Source organism: Filicampus tigris, chromosome 8, assembly GCF_054856515.1.
Source record: "Filicampus tigris isolate MCC_2025a chromosome 8, RoL_Ftig_1.0, whole genome shotgun sequence".
Classification (NCBI taxonomy): Eukaryota; Metazoa; Chordata; class Actinopteri; order Syngnathiformes; family Syngnathidae; genus Filicampus; species Filicampus tigris.
The window spans coordinates 12,841,211-12,861,765 of record NC_141224.1 but is presented as its reverse complement, the minus strand read 5'-3'; the positions used below and the strand labels follow the sequence as shown (position 1 = coordinate 12,861,765).

General features: G+C 41.7%; 1 protein-coding gene across 1 annotated transcript; it reads right to left on the bottom strand.

The window, feature by feature from the left end:
- Window positions 1-15,353: 15,353 nt before the first annotated feature.
- Window positions 15,354-19,035, bottom strand: tent5ba (terminal nucleotidyltransferase 5ba). The gene is made up of 2 exons (XM_086039043.1): window positions 18,715-19,035; window positions 15,354-16,945 (listed from the first exon to the last, which is right to left on the bottom strand). The coding sequence occupies exons 1-2, from the start codon at window positions 18,868-18,870 to the stop codon at window positions 15,917-15,919; spliced, it is 1,185 nt and encodes a 394-aa protein (XP_085895169.1). The 5' UTR covers window positions 18,871-19,035; the 3' UTR covers window positions 15,354-15,916.
- Between the last annotated feature and the right edge of the window lie 1,520 nt (window positions 19,036-20,555).

The following is a 20,555-nucleotide window of genomic DNA, read 5'->3' as shown; positions in this document are numbered from 1 at the left end:
AAAAAAACCCGAAGACTCATGTATTAAATTAATTGACAAAGATGAAATGTAATTATAGTTCATTTTATTTAGTTGTATATACGTAAAATGTAGTTTCAGTCTATTTTTGCACATTGATTTTTATTTTAGTTTGATAATGAAAATATGTTTTCAATTTTAGTTTTAGTTATTTCGTTTTCATTAACTTTCATTTATTATTAATTAAATTAGACACATTTCACTGGGGAGCTATTTTTAGAACAGGCCCGCAGACACCACGCTGGTGACCCATGATCTAGATCATGTGGATCATGAAAGATGGGCCACAACCTGCCACAAATAAGAGCGACCAATCCTCTCTCCACATTTCTCTCTCTGGTTCTTGGAATACAGGAATTGGAAATTGGTGCAAAAGGCCTTGATGATGGTTCCCACATGATGTCTAGAGAAGGCTGGACCAGCAATTTGGGGATCCATTTCTGGAGACCATCCATCATACTGTGTACTGTACACACTGTATGCAGCATGAGGACAAAATGTCACCAGAGTTCCTGCCTGCTTCCACAACAATCCTCAGTATTTTTCATGAGAAAACGTGCACAAAAAATCCCTAGAAAATGAACACTGTGAGATAGAAGAAAACAAACATCATGACCATCGTGATTTAGTCTTGGTTCTTGCCAAGTAGTTTAAGAAGACTAAAGGGTGTCAGGTTCGACACTGTTGTGATTGAGTGTGCATAACAATGCGGGTGAAGACATTGAAATTCATTTTAATTTTTGGTGCACTGAATAATCACAATCACAAAAGTTATCTGAAGGTACTTTTAATTGGGAGCCTGTTGCCTAAAGTTGGTATCTGCAAGAAATCAATGCGCATAATGATAGCTAGTAAAGTAATAGTAAATTATATTGAAGTTGGAGCAAGTTGACGAGTAGTTATAAGTCAGGATGTGATTTTTTTGCTGCATTATCAAGTTCATTGTCATTTTTCAAAGCAGAAGAACATTTGTAGAAACTTGCAAAACATATATGAACAATTTGTTTAGTCATAAGATGGCAGCCATGCAAACCAATCTAAATAAATGAGTTTGTGATCGACAGCTGCAGCGGTGCCACACTTTTCACATCTGACATTAGCAGGTGAGGCAAGTGAACAACACATTAGAATGAGAAGGGTGTTGTTCAATGAAAACAATGCTTGACTGCAACACCCAAACGTAACAATGGAGGACAACTTGTATTTCTGGAGCATTGTTATTGTGTCTTTTTTTATTCAATTTAAACTGTATTCAGAAAGCTTGAATTGGGGAGATTTTTTTATGTACCTGCAGTGCAAATAGCAATACATCTGTACAGAGTACAATATATATATTACTTACCTCATATTTGAGAATTTTGTTATTGTTTATTTTTCACTTTAGCATGATTAGAATGTTATTCATGTCATCATTGGACTACAAAAACAACATCACTGTTTAATAGATTAGCTTTTGATATAGTTGTTTGTATGTTTGTTTGTTTTTGAAGCAAATACAGAAAAGCTCATATATTCCTGTATATTTCTGTTAGTTCCCATGTGTGCATGTTTCCAACTTGGAAAATTGTTCCATTTGTTTGCACCTGGTTTGCATAATGTGCTTTGAACTGGGGATTTTTTTTTTTATATAAATACACCAAACATTTTTCCTTTGTTATACAGAGCTCAGCCACAGATAATAATCGCTTTATAGTTGCCTTGAATGAATGAGCATGTGATCATCATTGGCAGAGGGCTTTGCGTGTGTCCCTCAGTTTTAATGGCGTCATCAAAATACTTAAAGAGAAACGTCGCACGCAGCTTATAGTCAAAGAGCGACAATCTTACTATGCCTGTAAAACTTCTCAAGCGCCATTGCTTCTTTCAAGGAGCTCCTTTGTCATCCTCAGCTATGGCTGACTTCACCATGTCACACTGTGTTATTGAAAAAATGTGTGAAAAGACAGTTTTATGTTGAACAAAGTGGACAAATGTTATTTTGTGCTTTCAAATGTTTTTTTTCCGAGCTATTTTGCTATATTGTGGTTTAAAGGTCACCCAAATTAAGCAGAATATAAATATAAAAGTCAGTGGCATGTTATACAATAATGACATACTAAAGTAGACAGGTACACCTCAGACATTATAATGTTTGAACGGCGGGGCTGATCTCTGCCACCCCCCCCCCCCCCCCCCCCCCCCTCAGCGGCTAAACTGCACACACTGCCTCCATTGAGCGGGCTTGGCGCTCTGGATGAAGTTGGGATTGTTTGTCAGCCGGCTGTAATGCCAGGAATGCTCCGTGCTGCTCCCACCTGTGTGTGCGCGCATCTTTCACACTATATTTTGCATCCTGAGCTGCGCGCCCACATGCCCCTTGACCTCACTCGTGAAACAGTATATTTTGGGACCACGTGGTATGGAGTCCCACCACGGAATCTGACATCTTCAATTCAGAATCTGACCTCTTCCCAAAAAATAAGACGCATCTGATATCTGCCATTGTGACTGCTCCACAAACAGATTAGACATGCCATGTACAGTATCTCTGTCACACCGGCTTCCGCCCAAAAAACATCATTGCATCATTGAAATCAATGTGAGGAGTGTAAGGCCAGCAGGTAACATAAAATATTTGTATTATTTATCGGAGCTGGGCAGTCCGTCCCTGGGCCGGACCGGTCGGACCCTTCGGCCCGGCCAGATGTCTATTTTTGGGGCGGAGGGGTGGGGTGTGACAAATTTAAAAAAATGGCTGGACTAAGCATGGCCGGAAGTGGATTTTAGTCCGGCCCACTACTCGGCCCTCATGCGTTTAGCGTGGTCGCGAGGCGGCCAAATTCCATCTCAGCCTACGCAATAAAAGGCTTCTTTTTAAATAATGTTTCGCATCTCTCCCGCGGTGGCGGCAATCACGGACACTTTTTTATTTTGGGGGGGGGGGGGAAACGGGGCGGGGTGATAATTTTTATGAATAAGGGCGGGGGGTCGTGGCCGGAAGGTTACCCAGGTCAAGGGTCACAAAAAAGGGTCAATTGCCCAGCTTTGTTATTTATGTATTATTTTTCACTTCCTCAACAGTCTGCCTTAAGGCTGAAGTCAGCTGAAATACTGTTGGTTCCAGCTCGCTGCAACGCCGAACACAAGGAGCAGTATCAAAAAAAGGATGCATGAATGGACTTTTACGACCTTGTTGTCTCATTGTGAACACTTGTTGTTATTAATGTGCAATTTGGGCATCTGGGTATGCTGGGGGGGAGGGGGGTTATGTGCTTAGTAAACGTAAACAGTGATACTAGTTACATTTCAATCGAAACGTAGGCTCATAAATCAGAATAGCGCACTTGGATCTACTGGTAAATCCAGTCATTTACCCACATATTTATCTTTCCCAGTCATGAGTGAAAGTTTTGGCAGAGACCTCTTTCTTATTAAATCTAATTGTATTAATTAATCTGGCAGTCCTTTGCCTCGTAGTGTCAATCCCAACCTACCATCATTAATTGTAATTGCTATGCTTCGTGGAAATGATTTAGGGACAGCCCTTTTATGTCCCTTTAACTATGCCAAAAAGGGTGCAACCTCAAAGAAACATATTCCTTGGACATAATTATAGATACTACACTTTTGTTTGCACAATGGGTCTATTTCGCAGGAATCGTAAACAAATCTGCAATGAAAACTTCTACTTTACAGCGCCACACCTCAAAGGTGGGGTGTGTCAGAATGCTGAGGAACAATGATTATTAAACAGGTATGCTATAGGCTCCCCACAGTTAAATGCCACCCCAAATGATTCCGTTTCATTACACAAAAGAGCCACAGCTGTCCCGTGATTTGAGGGAGTGTGCCTTTGACATGCTGCCTGTAGAAAGGGCCACCAGAGCGGTTACCCCGGCACTGAATGTTCCTCTGCCTACCATTAAGCGTCTCCAAAGGCATTGCAGAGAATTTGGAAGAACATCTGACTGGCATTACAACTGCAGACAATGTGTAACAACAGTAGCCCAGGACCATCTCGATGCATCCGGCCTCTTTACCTCCTATAAGTGTGAGACCAGTCGGTTCGCATGACCAAACTTGATGGCCTACATTTTTTTGTATATTGCAGATGTCAGACACCATGTACGGCATTGTTGGTTTAGTAGTTTTATTGTGTCAAAGTTGTGGATCCAGCCGCCCGGCGTCGGTGTGGTTATGTACTAGTTAGGCGTGTTACAGACAATGAAACAGTTGCCAAGATACCATGACAAGATCCGGAAGCGCATTGTTGTGCCACAAGCTGCAAAGGTCTTTCACAAAGGTCATACACAATTCCTGGAAGCTGAAAACCCAGTTCTTGCATGGCCATCATACTTGCCGGACATGTCACCCATGGAAATGTTTAGGATGCTCTGATTAATCGGCATCCAAGATTAGAGTGTCCCAGTCTATGCCAGCATCTAGCAACTTCAACCAGTTATTGAAGAGGAGTGGACCAACACTCCATAGACCAGAGTTGAAAACCTGATCGAATTTATGCAAAGCTGATACGTTGCACTGTTTGGGTCACACCAGATGCTTGGGGTCACACCAGATACTGACTGGGAAAATACAGTACAAGCAGTACAATTGTACCAAACTGTCATCGAGTTGCCTGGGCAGCAACTTTAGCAAGGAAACCCAAACTTCTTTCTCCCTAGCCACAGCCTAGGATCCCAAGACATTCTAAGGCATACCCAGACCAGCTGGGAGACATAATAGTCTCTTCAGCGTGTCCTAAATCGTCCTCGGGGCCTCCTCCCGGCGTGACGTGCCTGGAACACCTCACCAGGAGGCACCCTGATCAGATGCCCAAGCCAACTCATCTGGCTCCTATCAATGTGGAGGAAGAGCGGCTCTACTCTGAGCCCTTCCAGGATGACCGAGATTCTTCTCACTTTATCTCTAAGAGAGCGCCCGAACACCCTGCAGAGGAAACTCCTTTTGGCCGCTTGTATACAGGATCTTGTTCTTTTGGTCATGCCCCACAGCTAGTGACCATAGATGATAGTAGGCACGTAGAGTCATTGGTAAATTGAGTGCTTCACCTTTCGACTCAGCTCCTTCTTCACCATGATGGACCAATACAAAGTCTGCATCACTGCAGACGCTGCACCAATTCACCACACAAAACCCCAAGCTACTTAAACCCCTCGACGCTTTGACTGCTCCTAGAAATTCTGCCCGTAAATGTTATGAACAGAATCGATGACAAAGGAGAGCCCTGGTGAAGTCCAACTCTTACAGATAAATTTACTTTCCAAGTAGTAAATTCCAATTTACTAATGCGGACCAAACCCTGACACTGGTCGTACAAGTACTGAACAGGCCGTATCAGGGGGTACATACTCCACCACCAAAAAAAAAAAAACCACATAATTTTTAGCAACATTGCCAAAAACCCTCTCCGAGTCTGTAAAACACATATAGACTGGTTGGGCAAACTCTTATACACCCTCCAGGATCTTGACGAAGGTGTAGTGGTCGTCCATTGTTCCGCGGCCATTATGAAGCCCATACTAGTTCTCCTGAATCTGAGATTGGAGTTCCCAACGGACCCTCCTCTCCAACACCCATGTGTAGACCTCACCAGGGTGATTGGTGAGTGTGATCCCCCTGTATTTGGAAGAACTCACCCTCCAGTCCCCCTTTTTAAAAGGGGCACCACGTAACCAGTCTCAAAATCCACAAGCACTGTCGCCGATGTTCATGGAATGTTCGTGCGCACGTTGATAAATGAGGCCCAGTTGTTTAGATATATGAAGGTTTTGTGATAAGTGCTGTAAAAGTTTAGTGTTGCCTCTACCCCCTGGGTGAAAAAATATGGACGTGAATGCCAGAATGGAATGTTTATTTATGTTGCTACTGAAACTGAATTCCATATTTTAAGAATAAAATAACATCCTCATGACAATAAGGCATTTCTTTTGACCACAAATGTTATTACTACGGGTCTTGATGATTACCTGAATGCATTTACAAAGTACAATTGATGAGGATTTGTTTACTGTTTTTTGTGTGTCTGACCTTATTTTAATATTGGCACCATGATGGGCAGTTTTCACATAAAACTTTACCACTAGGTAGGGTGGATGCATATAGGCACTTAGCAAGTGTTAAAATGAACACCCTCAGTGTTGAATTAACACCAGACCAGCACTAAAATTTGCAATATACTGTGATTACCATTGCATAACAGCATATCTGCATTAAAATAAGGACTGTGGAGGATATTATCCTTAGGCTTTATTCTGTCAATGTTTTGTCACATTAACACCATTATCAGGTTGTACACTTTAGCCGTGTATGTATAATAACGTGGGTGTGTTCCTGAGTATAAAATAGAATAGAATAGGAGAGAAGAGAAGAGCATTTTTTTACTTCTTGTTTGTTTTACTCAATCACAGCTATTGTCTTCTCTAATGATAGGTTATGTTGCTAAATTAAAAAAAAAAAATCCCGTTCGCTAATGCATGCTAGCAATGCAGCAAGCAGCCAATTAGCTTCAACCTATTCACATGTGGAAGGTGGAGGAAGTGCCAAAAGACACAACGTTGCGTCTTTGTTGATGCACATCTACGCAACGCTTCTTAAACAGGTTGTGCTTGTGGGTAAATGACAACTATTATGAGTAGCTAGTCATTGGACATTGGAGTGAAGTTATAACTGTAATTCAATTTCATGAGTGCACAAAATACAGACATAAAATGTCATTTATACTGTATCTGGACACTTTTTAGTAAAATCCCCTTCCTAATATGTTCTGTGCGGGAAGTTAGTACGGTACAGTGGTGTACCATGAATACATGTACAGTACACGTGCGCCCCTCGTTCTGACTCTGCCTGTCAAACAGATATGTTTTCAAAACTTGAAAAAAACATGTCTCACCTGGGATGCACATTACAAATTTCAGCGTATGTTTTATAAAATAAAAGCAAACGATTAAAACTGTTGCTCACCATTAGCTACGCTTCTCCAACAGTGGCGGTTCGGAGTATTTCAAGAAGTATAATGACACGAAAGTATAATGGTACTGTGAAGTGTCATGGCGTTTGTTATTCTATGATGGACAAAGTTGTCGTTAGTACACGGTTGTTGTCTGTGCATTAATACAATGGCCTTTCCTGCATAATAAACTGCCAATGAATCTGCCTATAGAAAACGCACATCCACCATAGTGATACTGTTTATGTGTACGCTTAGATACTTTATGTATTGTATAGTTAGGTATTTCAATAAGCAACACACACACACACACCCACAGCAGCCTCCTGCAGCTGAAACTGCAGCATCAGCTTGGTCCAATCATGAGACATGTGTTTCCGCTTTGCACCCATGAGATGATGTCACGCTCATGTGCTCCCCAAGTATAGCTTCACTTCCAAAGATGCCCACATCCTAACTCCGGTCTGTGTGAGCTGGACCGAGTCGTCACTATTTTGCTTGCATTAGAAGGGACGACACAAGTGTAAAAGTTAACCATATGTCGACAGAGCCACTCCACCTCCTCCTCCTCCTCCTCCTCCTCTGATGATGATGATGATGATAATGATGATGATGATGATGATGATGATGATGATGATGATGATGATGATGATGATGATGATGATGATGATAATGATGATGTTGATGATGATTATTATTATTATTATTATTGTTATTAAATGTTTGGCTTTTTCATTTGCAACATAGGGGAAAAAGCTATCAAACAAATGGCATGAGAGATTTTAAAAACTTATTATTTCACATAGTGAATATATATACATACAGTATGTGCATGTATTATTATTTGATTTACTTGCACTGATCTGATTATTATTTCCCTATTGTGCATGTTGTGAAAGCAGAACAGGATGGGTTGTTTTTTACCGTCTTTTCAAATGAATGAATGATTGGATAAGCACTAAAATTCACTTGAAAACAGCTCCAACCCCTGGGTTGGTTTGGAAACTTCATTCTCAAAATACATACACGCACACGTACACACAAAGACAACATTATTCAAACGTCAACAGACTTACACATAGCCAAAATTAGCAAGGTAAACGACACAATAATTGTGACTCATTACTACTTGTTTTTTCTGACTGATCTGTTGTTCTTATAGGAAACATACTGTACATTCATTCAAAACTGCATATATACATATATATATATATATATATATATATATATATATATATATATATATATAAATATATATATATATATATATATATATATATATATATATATATATATATATATATATATATATATATATATATATATATATATCGGGAGTAAGCTTCAAAAGTAAATAAAAAAGGTTCTGCAGAGTTCTGCATGGGTGGCAAAATTGCCATCCCAAGGGAAGAATGATGAAATTAGAGCCCACATGCTTTTTACCCCACAAACCGAAAAGCAAGAAAGCACACAATAAAAATTTAAGAGCGCAGTTAAACTGCTTGATTCAAGCTTGTTAATTGTTCTTAAAGGGACACTTGGGTGAGCTTAACATTGGCACTTATATAATAGGTTGGCATGTAAAAACGACATTAGCACTAAAATGCCCACCTCAAAAGACTCTGTAGTGATTTAAGATATTTTTTTGTGATTAGGTTTAGGACAATTTCCCTTATGTTATGTTTTCGGTCTCAGCGGTCTACGTCACGCGAGGAAGGCATGCTTGGTAATATTGCTCGCTTTGTCAGTTCTGTTGTCTAAAACGGTGACTGATCGCCACCAAAATGCAAATGCACATTATCAATCAATCAATCAATCACATTTTATTTATATAGCACTTTTCATACATAAAAATGCAACTCAAAGTGCTTTAAAACATTCAAAGCAAAACATAGAATTATCTTCAATCAAAAGAAAAGATAAATTATTTAAAAGTTGTTGAAAGCCAAACTAAAAAGGTGTGTCTTGAGCTTCCTCTTAAAAATATCAACAGTCTCTGCAGACCTGACATCCTCTGGCAGGCTATTCCAAAGGTGAGGACCAAAATGGCTGAATGCAGCCTCGCCATGCATTTTGGTCCTCACCCTTGGAATAAATAAAAGGCCGGCGCCAGAGGACCTCAGGATCCGCGAGGGCTGGTATGATAAAAGCAAATCAGATAAATAAGATGGCCCAAGACCATTAACACATTTATAAACTAATAAAAGTACTTTAAAATCGATCCTGAAACACACAGGGAGCCAATGCAGCAATTTCAAAACTGGCGTAATGTGCTCCCGCCCTCTGGTTCTCGTCAGCACCCGAGCGGCTGAATTCTGCAGTAGTTGCAGTGGTGAAATGCTCTTTTTCGGGAGGCCAGAGAGCAGGGCATTACAGTAATCTAAACGACAGGAAATAAAGGCATGCATCAGCACTTCCGTGTTAGCCTGAGAGAGAAACGGGCGGACTCTGGCGATATTCTTAAGGTGATAAAAACCAATCTTGGTTACATTTTTAATATGAGGAATAAAACTGAGCTCAGAGTCAAAAATGACGCCAAGGTTCTTCACACAGTGTGAGGGATTAAAAATGTGTAGTTTTGGTAAAAGCTTCTCTCTCTGACCTTCGGGACCGATAACTAAGACCTCAGTCTTGTCCTCATTGAGCTGTAGGAAATTATCTGCCATCCATGACTTGATATCTAAAATGCAATTTAAAAGGGTATCAATGGGTCCTGTGTCATCAGGAGACACGGCAATATACAGCTGCGTGTCATCAGCATAGCTGTGAAAGCTGATGCCGTGTCCCCTGATGACATCCCCGAGGGGAAGCATATAAAGATTAAAAAGTAAGGGGCCTAAAATCGAACCTTGAGGAACCCCACATTTAATTTCATGAGTTTTAGAGGAACAAGTATCCATACTTACAAAGAAATATCGGTCTGTGAGATAGGAATAAAACCAGTCAAAAACAGTACCAGAGATGCCCACTAGATTTTTAAGTCTATTTAATAAAATTTGGTGATCTACTGTATCAAAAGCAGCGCTTAGATCCAGTAGCACCAAGACTGTGAGTTTTCTCACGTCTGCAGTGCACCTAATATCATTTAAGATCCTTAAAAGAGCAGTCTCCGTACTGTGGTTCATCCTAAAACCAGATTGATATTCCTCCAAAATATTATTTGTATTTAAAAAATGATTCAACTGGATGAAAACCAGTTTTTCTAAAATCTTACTTAAAAACGGTAAGTTGGATACGGGTCTGTAGTTATTAAAAACGCTCGGGTCAGAACCGCTCTTCTTCAGAAGGGGCTTCACCACCGCCGTTTTAAAGGCAGCTGGGAAGACGCCTGTCTGAAGAGAGCAATTGACTATATTTAAAATTTGTTCTTCAAAAAATCCATAAAATGTCTTAAAAAGAAATGTGGGAATTGGATCCAAAAGGCAGGTTGTTGGGTTTACCTGGGAGAAAACTCGAACAAGTGTCCTTGCATCAACCAGGGCAAAACTTTCCAGTGTTTCCTCATGTAAATATGATTGTCCGGGTTTATTAAAACTTGTGTTTTGACGGGCTAAAAGACTGGATCTTATGTCATCGATTTTACTTCTGAAGTGGTCTGCAAAGTCCTCACAGAGAGCATCTGTTGGTCTCTGTGGGGACTTATTAAAATCAGAACGAGTTAAAAGTTCAAAGGTGGAGAAGAGAACCCTGGGGTTGTTTTTATTGACTGTAATGAGGTTTGAGAAATAGGAAGATCTTGCCAGTTTTACTGTTTTATTGTAAGATTTCAGTTGTTCGCATAAAATTTCATAGTGTACTGTAAGTTTACTTTTTCTCCACCTCCTCTCTGCACTCCTGCATTTTCTCTTTGATATTTTGATAGCATTGTTTCTCCACGGGGGTACAGTCTTTGTTTTTGTTGTTTTAATTAAAAGTGGAGCTACTGAATCTAATGATGATTTAAGATGTAGGTTAAAATTGTCAACAATAAGATCACAGGGTGCAGGTAAAATGTCAGCAGGAGTGTTTTTTAAGATCTCGATAAAATTTGCTGCCACCTCAGAAGATAGGTAGCGTTTCTTCACTGTTCTGACCGGGACTGCTAGATGGTTAAAACTGGCGATGTTAAAATGGACACAGTAGTGGTCTGACACTGCCAAGTCAACAACATTGTCATTACTACTCTTGTCCACTTCAAACTATGAAAGCACAAAAGTGTTCTGCACAATAGTTTGGATTTATTAACATAAAACGTGATCTCATCATGATCACCTCCACAAAATCAAAAATACCGTGGCGATTGCTCCTCCACTTTCACAAGCTGAAGCAGACAAAAGCATGAATGCGCACACGAACCCCGACTGGTTATATTTCGGAAACTTAGCGACGCTAAACTCGTGTCTCAGGAGGGAGAGAGACGCGGCTTGCAGCAGTAGCAGGCAGATTGGAGCCCCCCACTTCCCTCTACGATTAAAGGTAGGATTGGGACAGCGGAGGTTTAGCAACAACTAGCTTCAGGCCATTAAAACAAAAGGCATTAGCACAACAACATTAGCTCCTTACTATCTGCCCAGCATGTGGAGGTGAAGATGAGCCTGTGTCTTCATGTCGCCTCGCAAGCAGTCCCGCGCGGTGTCTCTGCTTTTTGCTTGCAGTCCTCTTCTGCCCGAGTGAAGCGGCTTGAGAGTGACAAAAGCCCTCATCGAACAGCGAACAAAAAGTTCCAGCGAGGCTGACTGCACAGCCGAGAGTGTGGCCGCATTGGAACGTGCCATTTCGGCTGTTACCTTCCAAATTGGACGGCGCGTTGTAACCCGAAAATCTGGGGCACTCCTCATCCAAATAAATGTGCACGTCTCATTTCCACTTCAGTCTCTGTAAATATCCTGACTGGTGTTTAATGTCTCACCCGTTCTAACCGTGATCAGCAAAGAAGCAGTGTTTTTTTTTTTTTTTCTTGAAGCATTGTGCGCTCGTTCCAGCCTATGTAGCTCTGCTGACTTCCACATTTCCTCATTCTCATACAAATCAGCCACGGAGAGGTTAATCCTTTTGATATATTGAAGTGGGTATTAGTAGAGATGTTCACAGAAATTTTGGTGCCAATTGATCGCCGTTTTTGGACGTTATAAGCAATGAAAGTATAATGATTTCCAATGGAGGGTTTGGAATCTGTCCCTCGCGTGACTCCGGCCGAAAAAGGATAGAAAGGCAGGGGGCGCGGCCATTCTGCTCATTAACAAGAGGCATTATTCATAGAGTCACTTATTTCCTAATTTCTCCCAAATTTATTGATAAAATAGAAAATGACAACTTTTTTCATTTTCCTGATCAAAAAATATATAAAAAGAACTTGTTAGTGAAAACGTGGCCCCACCGTCCCTTTAATTGCCATAAGAGAAATGTTCAAGAACAGTCCACAGTGAATCATCATCACATGCCGATCTGTGTTTGTACAAAAATGGGAAGGTAACTTCCACAATGGGCCTCTGTCCGAGTAAAGACTAGTCATCAATTAGGCCAATCAGCTTGGGGCTCCAAAAGCACCACCACTCTTACACTCAGAAAATCGAAACTTGTTCTTCTCTAAATTGTATTGTATCTGTTAGAATAATTGTACATAAGCTATCCCATATTTATTCTTATAAGTATTGCAAGGCATTTGTTCAGCATTATAAACTTGTTTGCATCATGTCGAAGTTGTTTGTGAAGAAAGTGGAATGTGAGGAGGACGCGGCTGCAAACAGGAACGATGCTCTTATTGAAGAGCATCCCGTGGTTGGACGCTGAGTCTTTGGGACAGAATATAACAATAACAACAACCCCCCGACACACACACACACACCGTTTTCGAACTGTTTGTTGCGATGCTACGTTCCCCCCAAACCGTTAGAGTAGCAACTTCTATGTATACAATTAGCGACCACCCTAGAAAATAAAAAGAGAGAGTACGTCAGAGTGTGTCAGATCGGTCGAAGATTCTAAATGGCACATCTCTGTCCTGTTCACCTTGCGAGTAAAAATAATCAGATTCCCTTGTCTTTCTTCCTGTCTGTTGTTTAAGTTTGCCATAATCCTGACAGTATGAACTTTGAGTTTAAGGTGTGAGCATTCCAAGGCAGTTAACCAAATTAATAAACAAAGTAGCACAAAGCCATTTCCATATCATGGATAGCATTTCCATACCATGGAAGCGCAGGTTGTGCAGACTTGAAAGGAATGTGGAGGTGAAATAGTTGATACTTGTTCCACAGAGAGTGAGCAGTGGGGGGGTGGTTCCATGTAGGCTTAGAATTTTTTTACGCATGCAGGGGCTTCTTGTACGGTTAATCCGAGCATGCGTAGAAGTAAGTAAGCTCACATTGGCAACATTAATTAATACTTGCCCCAGACAGGTAATGTGATATAAGAATAAAGAGCTCATTTCCTACTTAATGGTATTATGTTCTGGGGCTCCATGTTGTGCAGGGAATGGCGCCCTAACTTAATATCGGCAATTTGCAAACGTAAACCAAACATACAGTATGTCATTTAATTGACTAGATGCCATGTCCATTTAAAATAGATAAGCTTCTCATCGCGAATATTATTTTTCTTTTTTCCCCCTCTAGGAAATTTGTAGGTTTAATTTGGAGGCTGTGTGACAAGCATGGACGGATGAAAATCACAAATATTTTTAAATATCAGCACGTCCGCCTCACAGTTCAGAGGTCGTGGGTTTGATCCCGGCTCCGGCCTCCCTGTGTGGAGTTTGCATGTTCTCCCCGTGCCTGCGTGGGTTTCCTCCGCGTACTCCGGTTTCCTCCCACATTCCAAAAACATGCATGGTAAGTTGATTGGACTGTCTAAATTGCCCCTAGGTGTGATTATGAGTGCGGATGTTTGTCTCTGTGTGCCCTGCGATTGGCTGGCAACCAATTCAGGGTGTCCCCCGCCTACTGCCCAAAGACAGCTGGGATAGGCTCCAGCACGCCCGAATGAATGAATTTCTAAATATCTTAAAGACAACATATTTTCCACTTTCTGGTGTCAATACCATCTTAAGACTACCAATTCCACATTCAATATCAGACATTCCTTCATCGCAAAATCAGGCCTGCATGGGTATAACTATATATATATATATATATATATATATATATATATATATATATATATATATATATATATAGTTATAGTTATATATATAGTTATATATATATATAGTTATATATATATATATATATAGTTATATATATATATAGTTATATATATAGTTATATAATGTGTTATATAATGTGATAATTTTTTGCTTGGTACAATAGATGCCTCGTCCTTTTTTACAGTTGAGTAATGACTACTGTATGAGGAAATAACTTCAAGCAAAGTTGAATAATCCATTCCAGTTGTCGTCATCAGACTTACTGAAAATGTTCTCAGCTGCCAGTCACGTGTTCAACAGAGCTGGGCATTCCATCTATGTGACGGACGGTCCGTCTATCCGCCTATGACGGACGTCCATTTTGCTGACGGTGGATGACAGATGGCAAAAATGTTAAAATAGACAGACTAAACATAGTCGGAAGCCCATGTATTTAATCTACCTTTCGTCTGTAGTATATTTTCCGGGGGGTTATGGGTAGCTATTGAAGTTTGCGGTCGTAATCGCTGACGGAAGCACGTTTAAAATCAGAGGCGAACCGGCCTAGAGGCGGGTACTATTTTGTTCCTGCCTGAAAAAAAGCAGAACGACGGACAACGGAATGGTACCCACGCTGCAGACGGATGACGAAAAACGAACGCTCAATTTTTAGTAAAATGCCCAGCTCTGATGTTCAAACAAATATGTCCTCTTATAAAGTGAAGGCTAAATGTGTGGTGAGAACCAGTTGAGTTGCAGCTTCGCCATCCCTCCTTGCTATCGCTGTATCGCCGTCAAGATTTTGGACCACGATGCGGATATGGTGTCAGTCAAGCAAACAGGGTTAGCTTTCCATTAGTATCATGGGTGGCAGAACAGACCGGCCTTTGTAAAAAAAAAAAAAAAAGCTTTAGTATCAGAGTAAAGAGAAGCCATTGTGCTTGAGAAAAGCCTCCTTATGGTTCATGTCCTTAGATCGTAACGGATCCTCAGCCCCCGTTGAACAAATGCAGCCACAAGTATACATGCCTTGCACTGGAGCTGCTGACTGGAAAGCTGTCTCCTTGATGAGATCAAGTAGACGACAAACAGGCACTCATGGTATGCTTCCATCTAAAAGAGCACCTGTTACTTACAATCCAATCCGAACTATTCCATGTGATGCTCGACAATGTGACTCATTAATGATTTCAAAATAGCGATCAAATTGCACCCTGCGAAACTCAACATTCAAGACATCCTTACCATTGGGGGCCCAGATGACAACAAAAATAACCACAACAACCAAAATTACTTTTGCTTTTTTTTAATCTCACAAAAATGAATGCTTCTGCTCCTTAAAGACAGACAGAGTATTCTAGAGGGAAAAAAAACCTGAATGCAGCACAGTTCTCACGTTACGGACATCTCGAGAATATTTCACAGGTCACTTTAGGCACTTGGAATCATGAACCAAAGAAAAAAGAATTCCCTTTCGGAGTAAAAATACATCTTTGGTCCAGTATTTTACAAAAATTAAAAGCCAGAGTATGAAAATAACATCAGCTTTAACGTTTGTCTCCTAAAGATTGTATTTCTATAAAAAACTTCACAAAGACTTCTTTTTTTTTTTTTTTTTTTTTTTAACTTTAAATAAAACATTAGCGCTACATCTTGAAAAATAACCCGCAATCTCACGGACGTCGCGTGACGGCTCAATCGTACTTACAGCAGAACAGGATTGTTTTGTGTGTTTGTTTCAATCGAGTCGCATTTGGTTTTTTTTTTTGTTTTTTGGGGGGTTTTTTTGTCTTTGTTCAGTCCTCTTTCTGCAAGGAAATGCAAAAGCAATCCATCTTTGGGTTACATTGGCCTCAACTACAGGGCAGCCATGTCTGATAGGAAGCGGCGCACGGCGACATGTGCGGCGCCTGCACGTGTGCGACGTAGTAATTGCTGAAGTTAATGTCCTGCACGTAGGGCGCCGGCTGGTAGTAGCACGTGACGTTGGTCACCGTGGGGATGGCGTTCTGCTCGGCCAGCACCTTCAGCGCCAGCATGGAGATGAGGCTGAGCGTCTGGCGCCGCTCGTGGCCCATCAGGCACACGGTGCTCTCGTTCACCACCTGGTACAGCGTCATCAGGCACTCGTAGCGTTTGTGCTCCATGCCGGCAAAGTGGTTCTGGAGGTAAGCCTCCAGTTTCCTCTGCTGCTCGCCGATGTCGGAGAAGTCAATGAAGAAGCGCGAGCACATGTAGCGCTGCATCTGCTTCATGTCCGACTCGGAGGCCGCTCGGAAGCCCCGTACGAGCAGGTGGCAGTACTTCAATAAGCCGCCCCCTCGGATCTCTTCGGGGCTTCTCGTGGCTATGGTCCTCTGACACAAATGATCCATGGCCTCCTGGAAGTCGCCGTACACGCTCTCGCCGACCACCGTGGGGTGAAAGCTCTCCGACATGGGCGTCTCTGAGCAGCGGTCAAACAAGAGCAGAGAGTCGAGGCAAATCTGGAAGGAGTCCACGCTGAACTCAAACTGCCGCCTTAAAGAGTCTACAAATTTTAGCTCCACATTCTTGCCCGTGTTGTTGGACAGCGAGATGAGGCTCCAGCGGTCCGCGTCATTACAGACTTTCACCAGTTTCTGCACGTAGGCCTCTTTGAGGGTCAGCGCTGTGATGCGCTCCCTGGACACTCCGGGAGGGAGGAAATCAAACAGACAGTCCAACACCACATCCTTCACCAGTCGGAAGGCCTGGTCGTCCTTCAGAGACACGCCGAAGATCAGGTCCAGGTCCTTGTAGCCCAAACCGGTGTCCTGGTGGAGCACGTGGCTGGCGGCCGAGCCGTTGAGCCGCACGTCTTTGACGCACACCCCCTTGTCCTCCAGCCGCGCCCGCACCACCTAGACCAGAGACGCACATGCAGCGGGGCGTTAGATGCGAGCGTGGAAATACTGTACGTTGAAACGGGCTGCCTCGCGAAGGCCAGATCGATACGCTTCTCTCAAAGTCCATTTCGTCAGCATCGACTTCAGTCCGAACGAATGCAGAGCGGCAGCCTCAAACGGTCTCATCTTATCACACGCACGGACTGTGACACGTATATATTTGCGAGCGCCCTGCGCACTGCTGGGTAGTTGATGAGAAAACCTTTGCTTTGTGGCTTTACTTCTCAGCTTGTGGGTCATTAAGGGTCAGCCGTGTTTCCTTTCCTCTCCTCTCCTAGTGACCTGGTTAATGGTTCGACGAAAGTGTTTTGCCACATACGAAGGGGAGGATTCACATCTATCTATCTATCTAAAGGGGAAGCTTATGATTGAAAGCCTCCCACATCAGGCGGACCTATTTATAAACTGTATACTCAACTATCTATTGCAAGAAAGAGCTCATGATCCAAAGCAAACCACATTATGTGTCATCTCTCTGCGGAAAGGAACAGCTCATGATCCAATTCCGATCCACCAATGTGTAAAACTACACAGGATTCAGCACGAGTCTTCGTTGCAGACAAACACAGACGTACACAATCCTAATTCTCCCCCATGGCACTGACCCATCAGATTAGAGTGTGCTAACTCTCTCTTATGGTGATCACATAAGACCTATTTAAATATTCTGCAGCTACAGGGGGGGAAAAAAAGGTTTGTTTTTTTTTATTTTTATTTTTTTCAAAAGGCAAGGCAACCCCTCGCACAGTTCTTAACAGCTCATAATGACTCAGCTCCGGAGAACGTGAACTCTGCTTGCACTGATGTCACAACCAGGAATGTGGCCGCTCCGATTTACATTAGGCAGTGCTTCTGCAGGAGCTGCATGTGTGGCTCGCAGGCAGTCAGTGGAGGTGAAACCCTAGCAGGGACGACACGCATGTCTTTCCTTATATAGTAAGAGACCATTGATAAAAGTGACAGCCAGGACTTGTGTAACAAAAGCTGGCTCGTAATAAACTAAATAAATATGTATCAACACGTCTACATTATAAAACAATTGTTCATCCTCTAACACTGCGTGGACCATCACAATGGAATGTCCACTCCTCCCATTGTTATAGCTAGTCATGACAGGATATTTACTTGTAAATATTCCATACGTTATTCCAAAAATATTCATAATTTAGCTTTGGGGTCTGCACAGAAAACACGAGTCTCCAACCTGCATTTAAGCTTCCTGCAACACTCAACGGTGCATTTATCTTTCCATAACCACAAGCATGAGCTCAGGGCTTCATACAGTCGCTGAGCTCATCATCAAATTGGGAATGAAGTAGTGCAGCGTGACTGTGAGGCTTGAGATGGACCATAAGTGGAATTTTGACTCACGAGAAGACGCTTTGCAGATAGCTAACCGTCTGTGCGGACGCCACAGGGAGAGGAAAAATTGTGTTAAGTCAGCCACTGGAATGTGGGGAGGTGGAGTGTTTAAAATGCAATTAAAACATATCTGTGGTTTACGTGTGAATGATAGGCTCTCATATAGACTGACAACTCCTGAGGAGAATTGAAGAACGGAAAGAGAAGAGAATAAGCGCGTCAGCCTCCATTGAAATATTATTCAAAAGGAAGAGAGCAAGATTGCTTCGAATGTTCTGTGCATACATTTGTTGATTTTATGACATGCAACGTCAAAAACTTTGCTATTCAAATTTCCCCTCACAAAATGTCCATTTCTTTACCTGAACAATCTGTCGGGGTCTCATGGACAGCGTGGGGAAGTTTCCCCGGCCGTGGATGGGTACAGCCTCCCCTAGGATGGAATCCAAACGCTGCACCTGATCCCAGGACAAAACGCAGAAACGTCGGCTCTGCTTCGAGGCATCCCCGCACTCCATGCCGATCAACAGCCGCGAGAAACACACACACAAAAAAATGAAGTAGAACAAATTCCTGTGGGATATTCCACTGAGTGCGTCCCGTTTCTGCCGGATGGAGTTCGGGGGAGGAAGTGTTGGGTCAGCTGGTAGCCGAGAAGTCCGCCCTACGTGCTCAAGCGGCGATTCATAAGGAAGGTCTCATGTGTTTCAAAGCTCCACCTTCATTAGCATACGGCGCCCTGATTGGTTGCCATGTTTGGTCATTGAGCAAAGGCCTGGTGGAAACACGCTCCCTGTGACGTCACTGCTCCCCTCCCTCCTTCCCCACTTGCTCCACAAGGATCCAGAGACAGTTTTCCTGTTTTACTGTCCTTTTTCTCTATTCTTGTCTTTTATATTTATTTTTGCTTTACTTTTTGCTTGGACTATTTTGTTCAACAGTAATATCACAATGTATCTATTAATTGGATTTCCTGATACCATAGAATTTTTCATTATTGAAGGCAGATTTTTTTTTTCTTAACTGACTATGTGATATTGTTCAATATTCAATAAAGTTAAAAGTAAAAAAAAAAAAACTTGCTGCATTGGTGTCAAGTTAGCAACTTTCCAGACTCTCCTTATTTAAAAACACCTAGCAACAAATACAGATAAATACTTTTATTGTAAATTTTTGTTGTAAACATAAATGGAAAGTAAAACTCATACTTTTCCCATCTAAATCGCACAATCAAAAAAAGATCTGCCCATCTGCAAAAGTTCATTGTGAATTGCTAAATTAACCTGATAAATGTAAATAGTTCAACAACCACAGTTAAAACCAAAATTATATACTTTAACTACATATTTATATCAAATTAAAACTGCAATGCATAACCTTTATTTGTTAAAAAAAAAAAAAAGTTATTTTCACCCAAGCCACTATTTTTGGAGACGACAATCAGATGACACAATGCCGATTAAGCCAATCAGATCATATAACAGTTTGCTGTATTTTTCTGGATTTTATATCATATATTTCATGTCGGCCAGCGACATTCCCGCATTGCCTCCCCGAAACTATCGTATCGGAAATCATGCATTTTACCTAGCAAAGGGCGCAGCGCGGCCCATGGTCTCCAGTTTGTAAAAAGCTAGCTTCACAGTTCACACAGCTAAGTTACCTGTATCTGACAGAAGAAAGTGCCGTTGAATAAGCGACTCGAGTCATCAAGTCCAAATCAGATGAACCAGTCCCCCACCTCTACCCACGTACCCGACTGAGCTAGTGGTGTTTTTCAGAAACACCACAGTTATCTGATGAAAGACAATGAGATTAGGTGAGCATGCATTTGACAGAACTCTCACAAACATTTTTATTCAGACTCATCTCATCCACAGAAACGCATACACGTCTCATGATGATTTCGTCATCGAAGTGCCATGTTTAGGTCATCACCATCACATTATCGTCATGCAAAAAACGTCCATCATCATCGTCAATGATATCAATCGTAGACAAACTAATCTAAATAAGAACAATCAAAAATATGTATTTTTTGCTGAGATTGCCAGTCAATTAGAGTAATGCCACGGTGTAACGTACACCATTACGCAATGATATAATCACGCAATGGCAGTGTCATTTATCAACCAATACACCTGCTTTTGGCAACATGCACTGAAAAAGCGGTGTGACCCAACAATTTTGAAGCTATTCAAAG

What these genes read in the sequence shown, in the direction of transcription:
- tent5ba (XM_086039043.1), bottom strand. Translation starts at nt 18,870, where the DNA reads ATGGAGTGCGGGGATGCCTCGAAGCAGAGCCGACGTTTCTGCGTTTTG. An exon ending in GACCCCGACAGATTGTTCAG is followed by an intron (nt 16,946 to 18,714) that starts GTAAAGAAATGG and finishes TCTCTGGTCTAG; the next exon opens with GTGGTGCGGGCGCGGCTGGA.